General features: G+C 47.8%; 1 protein-coding gene across 1 annotated transcript; it reads left to right on the plus strand.

The window, feature by feature from the left end:
• Positions 1-629: 629 nt before the first annotated feature.
• LOC120031767 (KICSTOR complex protein C12orf66 homolog) lies at positions 630-10,176 on the plus strand. The gene is made up of 3 exons (XM_038977571.1): positions 630-1,151; positions 5,954-6,242; positions 6,901-10,176. The coding sequence occupies exons 1-3, from the start codon at positions 911-913 to the stop codon at positions 7,718-7,720; spliced, it is 1,350 nt and encodes a 449-aa protein (XP_038833499.1). The 5' UTR covers positions 630-910; the 3' UTR covers positions 7,721-10,176.
• Positions 10,177-10,261: the final 85 nt, after the last annotated feature.

Genomic DNA, 10,261 nt, shown 5'->3' on the forward strand with positions numbered 1-10,261 from the left:
CTGATTAACAGCGAGAGATGAAAAAGTGCTCAGTGCTATCCAGTACCCTTGGGACGTCCCTACCCTAACCTTGACAATAACCCTTACCTTCTTCTTCTTGCCTGTGTGGCAAAAACGTGCTGTGTAAGGTTTTAGCAGATTACATTTTTTCTAGAGTATTGAAATCAGTCAATAATAGTTCATGTCAAATGCTGCTAACACTCACCCCAGCAAATCTGAAGGGTGTTCAAGGATACTTTAACAGCCAAATTGTGTTACATTAAGTGTTTGTTTGCATGTTTTGTACGGTAAATCCAGGTGTTAAAAAAATATAAAAAAATACATTCTTACATCATACAAAACAGAACGCAGGTATTAACGAGAAAATAAATGGTAAATCCAGGTGGTGTTTCGTTCCCATGGCATAGGGATGACATGACACTCCCTTCAACTTGGTAAGTACTTAAATATTAACACAGCTCTATCCAACGAAAATTATGGAATGAAACTATTTATTTTCATATTTCCATTCAAGTGTGTTTTTGTATCTACTTGTAGTTTTGAACCACTCCAAGCCAGAAGAGGGCGCTAGAGGTTCAGATTGCAACTCTTCCCACGGTCCCGCCAGTCACTTCTGATTTGCCGTAGTATTGTGATGTGAAACCAAGATGGCGTCTACGGAAAGCTAGTTACATTTGTATACACATTTTTATTTAACGCATAATGTTTTTTAATTTTAGTTTGTTCTATGCCAGTACTAAATGAACAATACATTCTGACAGAAATTCAGTTTGGGCCGAGAGTGGTGTTGCTAAAAATGGATGGCTAGCTAGCATGATAGCAGTAGTATCTAGCTAGTATGCGACCCGTTTAGGACGGCAATAACTATTATATTCACAAGTTAACTCGCTGTATTAGCTATCCTAAAAGCATGACGGAGGCTCCGCGTGAGGACGAACTGCGGCCGTTGCCACGTGAGCGGGCGATTCTGGAGAGTTTCTTCACGCAGCTCGGAATGTTCTCGTTCGACCGAGCGAAGGACTATGTGGAGAAAGAGAAGGACAGCAGCAAGAGCGCAGCGGCCATCTGGGCCGCTCTCCTCGCCGCCTTCGCACACCTTTCCGCAGCGGAGAAGGCCTATCACAACATGACGTTCCTGGGACAAAAGCTGGGTAAAAAGTACCCCATGTAAACACGCACGGACAGAAAATTACCTTTTTGTTTCACTACAAAACTCATTGGTGTGGCAAAATGACACCCCTCGGTGCAATTACTGTAACCTATTACAAGGGTGGAATAATTTGTGGGACGTTCCAACAGGAATCTGTTCCAAAAACTTCGTAAATAACAAGGTTGTCAACAAACAACGCATTCAAAGTTGTATAGCGGCAGAATAAGATACCAGGTAGGGAGTGGGCTATTTAAGTTTTTCACTCACCACGTTTATTCCGTAAAATGTCTGTCCTCACTCTGGTAGCCTATGGACAAACATTAAGAATACGCTACGTGGTGAGCTGATGCCTATTCGTCAACTAGATGAATTGACGATTTACATTTTACATTTAAGTCATTTAGCAGACGCTCTTATCCAGAGCGACTTACAAATTGGTGCATTCACCTTATGATATCCAGTGGAACAACCACTTTACAATAGTGCATCTAACTCTTTAAGGGGGGGGGGGGGGGGGGGGGGGGGGGTGGTTAGAAGGATTACTTTATCCTATCCTAGGTATTCCTTGAAGAGGTGGGGTTTCAGGTGTCTCCGGAAGGTGGTGATTGACTCCGCTGACCTGGCGTCGTGAGGGAGTTTGTTCCACCATTGGGGTGCCAGAGCAGCGAACAGTTTTGACTGGGCTGAGCGGGAACTGTACTTCCTCAGAGGTAGGGAGGCGAGCAGGCCAGAGGTGGATGAACGCAGTGCCCTTGTTTGGGTGTAGGGCCTGATCAGAGCCTGAAGGTACGGAGGTGCCGTTCCCCTCACAGCTCCGTAGGCAAGCACCATGGTCTTGTAGCGGATGCGAGCTTCAACTGGAAGCCAGTGGAGAGAGCGGAGGAGCGGGGTGACGTGAGAGAACTTGGGAAGGTTGAACACCAGACGGGCTGGGGCGTTCTGGATGAGTTGTAGGGGTTTAATGGCACAGGCAGGGAGCCCAGCCAACAGCGAGTTGCAGTAATCCAGACGGGAGATGACAAGTGCCTGGATTAGGACCTGCGCCGCTTCCTGTGTGAGGCAGGGTCGTACTCTGCGAATGTTGTAGAGCATGAACCTACAGGAACGGGTCACCGCCTTGATGTTGGTTGAGAACGACAGGGTGTTGTCAAGGATCACGCCAAGGTTCTTAGCACTCTGGGAGGAGGACACAATGGAGTTGTCAACCGTGATGGCGAGATCATGGAACGGGCAGTCCTTCCCCGGGAGGAAGAGCAGCTCCGTCTTGCCGAGGTTCAGCTTGAGGTGGTGATCCGTCATCCACACTGATATGTCTGCCAGACATGCAGAGATGCGATTCGCCACCTGGTTATCAGAGGGGGGAAAGGAGAAGATTAATTGTGTGTCGTCTGCATAGCAATGATAGGAGAGACCATGTGAGGATATGACAGAGCCAAGTGACTTGGTGTATAGCGAGAATAGGAGAGGGCCTAGAACAGAGCCCTGGGGGACACCAGTGGTGAGAGCACGTGGTGCGGAGACAGATTCTCGCCACGCCACCTGGTAGGAGCGACCTGTCAGGTAGGACGCAATCCAAGCGTGAGCCGCGCCGGAGATGCCCAGCTCGGAGAGGGTGGAGAGGAGGATCTGATGGTTCACAGTATCAAAGGCAGCCGATAGGTCTAGAAGGATGAGAGCAGAGGAGAGAGAGTTAGCTTTAGCAGTGCGGAGCGCCTCCGTGACACAGAGAAGAGCAGTCTCAGTTGAATGACTAGTCTTGAAACCTGACTGATTTGGATCAAGAAGGTCATTCTGAGAGAGATAGCAGGAGAGCTGGCCAAGGACGGCACGTTCAAGAGTTTTGGAGAGAAAAGAAAGAAGGGATACTGGTCTGTAGTTGTTGACATCGGAGGGATCGAGTGTAGGTTTTTTCAGAAGGGGTGCAACTCTCGCTCTCTTGAAGACGGAAGGGACGTAGCCAGCGGTCAATGATGAGTTGATGAGCGAGGTGAGGTAGGGGAGAAGGTCTCCGGAAATGGTCTGGAGAAGAGAGGAGGGGATAGGGTCAAGCGGGCAGGTTGTTGGGCGGCCGGCCGTCACAAGACGCGAGATTTCATCTGGAGAGAGAGGGGAGAAAGAGGTCAAGGCACAGGGTAGGGCAGTGTGAGCAGAACCAGCGGTGTCGTTTGACTTAGCAAACGAGGATCGGATGTCGTCGACCTTCTTTTCAAAATGGTTGACGAAGTCATCCGCAGAGAGGGAGGAGGGGGGAGGAGGGGGAGGAGGATTCAGGAGGGAGGAGAAGGTGGCAAAGAGCTTCCTAGGGTTAGAGGCAGACGCTTGGAATTTAGAGTGGTAGAAAGTGGCTTTAGCAGCAGAGACAGAAGAGGAGAATGTAGAGAGGAGGGTGTGAAAGGATGCCAGGTCCGCAGGGAGGCGAGTTTTCCTCCATTTCCGCTCGGCTGCCCGGAGCCCTGACGATGCTACTTTGTATGCGTTGTTTGTTGGCAACCTTGTACTTTACTTAGTTTTTGGAACATATTCCTGTTGGAACGTTCCACAAATTATACCCACCCTATCACAAGTGGGACTAGTCTCATCATGGTGTTATTATCCAGGCGAGAAAGTCACGTTCCATAATAGAACGTTGAAGTGTAGGTTTCTAACAGCAGGTGGCGATACAAGCCCACATTTTTATGACTTGTGTATTCAGCAGCTAATATCAGGTCGATATTATGGGGTTAGGAGGAAAAAGTACAACTGGATAAAGGATTTCCTGTTTGGAAGGTCTATCCAGGTGAGGGTGTGAAAGTCTCTATCAAGCAGCTACCTGGTGGATAACGGTATACCGCAGGGGAGCGTGATTAGACCTCTGTTCTCAATTATGGTCAATGATGTTTACTCTCAGGTATGGCTGGATATTGGGAGGTCGTTATTTTCAGATGATGGGGCCTTATGGAAGAGGGGAAGAAATGTGCCATACATAGCTAACAAGGTACAGGAAGCAATTGATAAGGTAGCACAGTGGGTATTAATGTGGAGATTAAGGTTCTCTGTAGAGAACTCACTTTACCAGGAGGAAGGTGGGAGATGTGGTATGCTAGAGGTCATATGGAAAAAAAACTTGTAGAGGATGGGGTCCTTCCGGTTACTTGGGGTATATTTTGACACTAGACTGACCTGGGCAGAACACATTGACAGCGTGGTGGGAAAGTGTAAGAAGGTGCTAAATGTGATGCGCTGTCTGACGGGGAAGGAGTGGGAGGCTGGGCGTTTCTCATTGAGGACCATGTATGTTGCATTGATCCGATCTGTAATAGACTATGGCAGTATAGCTTATAGTTCGGCAGCTCGGACCTCATTGGAAAGGCTAGATGTCAAACAGGGACAAGGACTCAGAATATGTAGTGGGGTGTTTCGCACGTCCCCAGTGGCTGCACTACAGGTGGAGATGGGGGATATGCCATTGCAGATTAGGAGACAGCAGCTGGCAATGAATTATTGGGTCAACCTACAGGGACATGGGGTGTCTCATCCTGCAAAAGGGATTTTACAGGCATGCTGGGAACATGAGCGAGGACAGAATATGAGCTTTGGGTGGGTAATACCCAGGCGAGGGGGAGATGGGACTGTATGGAAGGGAGTTTAGTCCAGTGGTAGCTATTCCTGTAAAACCACCACCCGGCTCCAGTAGTTGATCTAGAAGTGTTGGAGAGACTACAGAAAGATAGGGAGCGTGTTGATCCATCTGATTTGTTTAAGAGATGTCTGGATACTGTGTGTCAGGATTTTGTGGCCATTTACACAGATGGTTCGAAAGATCCAAGAACAGGATGCACTGGGTCAGCATTTGTAGTGCAGGAATGGGGTGGGATGCCAGTCAGGAAACGTATGTACAGATCATTTGGCTGTATATACGGAGGAGCTGATGGCCATACCGTTGGCCTTGAAGTGTGTGGAGGAAGTCAATTATTTAGCTCAGGTAGCAGACAAGACCTGCTTTATGAGGTACTACAAACCCATGGCAGGATAAAACAGATGGTTATACAGGTAAGATTTACTTGTGTCCCAGCCCATGTGGGGTTGGAGGGGAACGAGGCAGTTGATGTACTGGCTAAACAAGCACTTAGTAGTAGAGATGTTTGATGTTGTAGTTTCAATGAGCACGGCAGAGGTAAAATGCCTGATATGAACAGTGATGGTGCAGAGATGGCAGGAATAGTGGAATAGATACTAACGGCAGGCATTTATTTCAAGTACAGAGGAATGTCAGGGGAGGGGAGGACAGCAGGAAGGGGGACTATTTTTACAAGATTTAAGGTGGGACACAGCCGGTTGAATAGGTCCTTAAATGTGATAGGAAAGCATCCAACAGGAAAGTGTGATTTATTGCCAGGAAACAGAGACAGTTGAGCGTGTATTGCTCCAGTCTGGGCAGAATCGGAGGGTAAGAGAGGATGAGATCTAGTATGAGGGAGTAGGGGATACAGGAAATTAGTTTAAACGCTCCAGTACAGTAGGTGGCGGCAATGCACCATAACGTTGGATGCCAACCGCAGATAAACTCACCGAACAAAAAGACAGCACATCATGTCTTCCCCACTCTCTGAGGGGTCGGCTGAAAACGGATGTTTCCGGTTTTCACAGATACAGTATTTAACCTAACTTCCATTTCCACTAAAAAACGGTTGTTGGGACTCCGCTCTGGTGTGTTTTTACGTCAGCTACGTTAGGCTATAACTCCCCAAACAACAATTTCCAACATGGACTGTTTTCTCTATGTTGCTCCAATATGTTAATCAGGATCATAACCCACTCTTGCAGGCGGCCAGTCGTTCTTCAGCCGCAAGGACTCCATCCGCACCATCTACACCTCCCTGTTCAATGCGCTGAGGAAGGTGGTTATCATGGGGCGCCACGCCCAGCCAGGCTCCGCACCCTCCCTGGAGGACCTGCTGTCTCATCTGTCGGAGCAGCTGTGCCACTTCACCCAGGCCCGCATGGAGATGGCTGACCTGTACGAGAAGATGCACGCGCTGGGCAGCCAGAAGAACATCAACTCTGAGGAGCTGGTCGCCACCCTCGAGGCGGTGGTGCAGAAATACAGCTCCAGGTGTGTGGGACGTGTCATGTGTGTAAGCTCAGCTGTGCGTGCAGGCTGTAATAGTGTGTGTGGCTGAGATATTGCAGGAAAAAAGAGACGGCAAGAGTATGCGGGGGAGCATGACGGGAGGGAGGGGTGGGGAGCTTTCTGCTGAAATCAGCAGATATCAAATTTAGCTCAGCCGGAACCAAAGCAAGCCCAACACAGAAAAGCCCACTGTGCGGCTGAGTTGTAGTTCACACTGCAGCGAGTCACAATCTGGCACACACGGGTGGTTGTGCAGTCAGGGGTGAAGGTGACTCTCTTCGCACAGCAGTCGACACAGCCATGGAACGTAATCAGCATTGAGACTACACAGGATATTAACTGCTAATCAGGGCCAGCACCTCCACACCCAGTCGCCACACCCTTAGAATCACAGAACACCAGAAACATCCAATACTGTTCCACGGCCACAGTCCATCTCTTACAGTATATTAATCAGCATTAGTACTAATAAGGCTATTTATCATTAGGATAATTGGTCTGACTGAATAGTGAACACAATTGATTCGTAGTGGAGTGTGATCAGTTTTTAGACTGCCATCTGACACCACCAGCATTTCTCCCTTATATTAGAAATAGCTTGCTCTCCAATGACCCCCTCCATCTCCTCCCCCCTCCCCAGATTCCACCACCCCATCCTGGGCCGCTTGGAGGGGGGCTTCCAGACAGAGGTGGATGTGGTGACACAGCTCCTGCGCTGCCAGGCCCAGGTGTCAGAGTGGCACTTTCTGCCCGCCCTGCTCAGCCTGCATGGGGCTAGCTCTAAGCTGACCGCCTGGGGACAGCTCTTCCAGCGCCAGAGGGAGACCCGCAAGCACCTGTTCGGAGGCCAGTCCCAGAAAGCCGTGCAGCCGCCCCACCTGTACGTGTGGCTGCAGCGCTTCCAGGGGGCGCTCCTTGCTAAATTCAGCTTCTACTTCCATGAGGCGCTGAGCCGCCAGACGGCGTCCGCAGACATGAAGGCCCTGACGGCACGCACGGCCCCCGATTACCACGGCAAGATCTGTTCGTTTATCCGCAAACACGATGCCAACAATGTCTCGCTGGTGTTCGACAACCGCGGCTTGGACAGCTTCCAGGGCCACGGCTACCACCACCCGCACTCGTACCGCGAGGTGCCCAAGGGGGTGGAGCAGTTCCCCGCCGTGGTGTCCCTTCCCGGGGGCGAGCGGCCGCTCACGCACTGGCCCAACGTCATCATGATGATGGGCGACTTCGAGGCGGAGCTCAACACGCCGGACAAGGTGGTACACTTCTATGACGACAAAGTCCAGAGCACTTACTACCTGACCAGACCGGAATCACACTTCACCCTGGTGGTCATCTTCGACGGTAGGAAGTCCGAGAAGGACTCGCACATCACCGCCTTCCTGCAGGAGATCTCTGGCTCGCTGAGGAACTCCAAACCATTCAGCACCCTCAAACCTGGCTCCAAGGGCTGAGAGAGAGATGCCCTGCTTCATATACATCATAAACTGACTGTGTCCCCATAAGGGGTAGAGGGGTGTGTGCGTGTAACGTTATAACAGAGAGACGAGGCATTGTTCCAGTTCCATAGACCGGATGAACAAGTTGTCTAATCATTAGGAAAGCTTCCAGTGACATTTTTGCAATGTTCTGATTGGTTTTAGCTTCTTAAAATGGGCGTCCAGGACCTTTTGCTTCACTACTTGAAATATAATTAGAACCTCAACATTAGCTTGTTTTAATTCAGAGAATGGCTTCAACCCGTGATCCAACTGCTTGTTCTGTTGAGCATCATGATTTGAATCCTTTAGTTTGTTTTGTAAAATCAGTTCCAGACCAAAGGAGATGCGTCGCTGACGCAGTGTGGCCTTCTCACAGTGAACTGACTGAGACATTTGACCTGATTCTATTCCATCACAGGTTAGACAACTTCCTACCCGTCAGGGATATAATGGTGCTATGTACTGAAAAAGCCTTTGCTTAATTTGTATACTTTTGTTAACATTGATGTTTGTTTACCGTCAACAGAAGTGCTTAATTATTTTTTTTCCGGAGGTCATCCTCTATTTAGTTGTACTTATTTATCCGTTTAATTCCCAAATGACTGTAGAAAAAAGCTTAACGTGTAGAAAAGCATGACGTGTGTGTAAGAGGTGATGTCACACGTTTCGGAAGCTTCTTAAAACTGAGACATTGCTGAGTGTTCAGACGGCCAACTGTAGCACATCTCCATCCCAGCCCCACACCCAGCAGGTGATAAACAAGGCAATAATGAAGGCTCGACTATGCAAAACGCACTTGTTAGTTTCTTCACTTTTTTTTTATTTATAATATAAATACAACATCGATACTATGCATTTGGCTATAAGAGCTCGTCTTTAGGAAGCTCAGGAGTTTCAGATACAGCAACACTAACAGACAAAACCATTTCCTTTAATTATCAGACACATTCAGAGAGAAGCCAACACCCCTTAAAATGCACCTGTTCACATGTTATAATGCTACATGCCAAGTACACTATTTTTCCTATACATCAAAGTGCAATGTCACAATAGATTAACTCTAGGATTCATAATTCATTCTTCTACTAAAACATTTGGATTATTTCATTCTAAGTGCTGCTGCTCTTTGTTCAGGACATGCGTGAGTGGATTACAACTCCCCACAAAGACAAGGGTAAAAAAAAAGGCACTTTCACATTGACACACACAAACCGATGCACACCCATAGCCCATTCTCGGAGACACACATCCCCAGGACTCCTCAAACACACACGCACACACAACAGTTCCCGACCCAGTAAAGAGGACACATTCAGTGTGCTGCTGTTCAAGTGTATTTTGGGCATTTACACCCAAGAGCCCCACCCGGTTTGCTTACTGTGAACTTAAGGTTATTTAGTGACTTCAGTGTAACACAAACAGACACACTATATTCCCACACACAAACTAAGTGCCAGCACACACGCACCCCTGTCCTGCACATGTTCTGGTACTAAAGGCAGACATGAATAATCCATTTTATCCACCATCGCACGTACAAAGGAACAGAACGAGGGCAGGCAGAGGAAACACACACAGACAAACAGGGCAATGGGGAAAGAAAGCACACATACCCAGGCTGAGGGAAACGTACTCTACAAACTCCTAACCCACTGTACCTCCAAACGATTTCCCCTGGCCTGAGTGTGTTGAACACAAGAGAATGCTGTTTTCTAGTAGAGGTTTAACGCCACCGCCGGCCCTGTGACATTAGTGCCCACTGAACATTCAATAGAGAGTTGAACAGTCGTAATTAAATACTGGAACATTCATTAAAATAGCTGAACATTGGTTAAATAGAATGTGAGTTTTGTCACCAATGCCTCGAGAGGCTTCGGTTGAGGCATTAGTGAGCTTAGCAGCGGAACCAAGTGAAATAGAAAATAATAAAAAAGATCAGACATCCGCCCTTGTTTCCACACTGTGTGAGCCTCCCTTTACCCATCAGGCACCTCATCACTCCGCATCGTCCCTTTCTTTTGCTTCGCCAATGAAAATCGCTTGTAGATACAGCAGCCAATTGAACTACACTAAGAATACAGCAGCCTTTTGGTGATAGACCTTCATTAGCTGAAGAGCCTATTGTCATTACATAATCAACGTTCACATCACTGAAACTACATTTCACTGGAGAACTACACTTCCCACACATCTGTGACTACATCTCTTTTACAGGATAGGGTTCTGCTTTCTTTAGCTGATACTTTTTTTCTTGTACTTCTCCCATTCAGCAGTCCCATTTTACATAGCTACCCTTTGATAAATGCTTCGATACATGGAGAAAGTTAACTCCTATACACCAACAAGAGTACACACCAATCTGACAACACACATAAATATGGTATATCATGTATTATATTGTATTACTACATAAAAACCTTTTAGTTTCAGATCTGTCCTACCGCTTTCTACCCTTGTTCAGGTTTCTAAACAGTAAGCAGGTACCCTGTTCTCCTATTCTTTATTTTGGCCCGG

The sequence above is a fragment of the Salvelinus namaycush genome, chromosome 38 (assembly GCF_016432855.1).
Source record: "Salvelinus namaycush isolate Seneca chromosome 38, SaNama_1.0, whole genome shotgun sequence".
In the NCBI taxonomy this organism is placed as follows: Eukaryota; Metazoa; Chordata; class Actinopteri; order Salmoniformes; family Salmonidae; genus Salvelinus; species Salvelinus namaycush.

Bases quoted from the DNA above. Each gene is read 5' to 3' on its own strand.
- LOC120031767 (XM_038977571.1), top strand. From the start codon at position 911: ATGACGGAGGCTCCGCGTGAGGACGAACTGCGGCCGTTGCCACGTGAG. The intron at 1,152-5,953 runs GTAAAAAGTACC...CCACTCTTGCAG, and splicing joins GTTCCTGGGACAAAAGCTGG to GCGGCCAGTCGTTCTTCAGC. The intron at 6,243-6,900 runs GTGTGTGGGACG...CCCCCTCCCCAG, and splicing joins GTGCAGAAATACAGCTCCAG to ATTCCACCACCCCATCCTGG.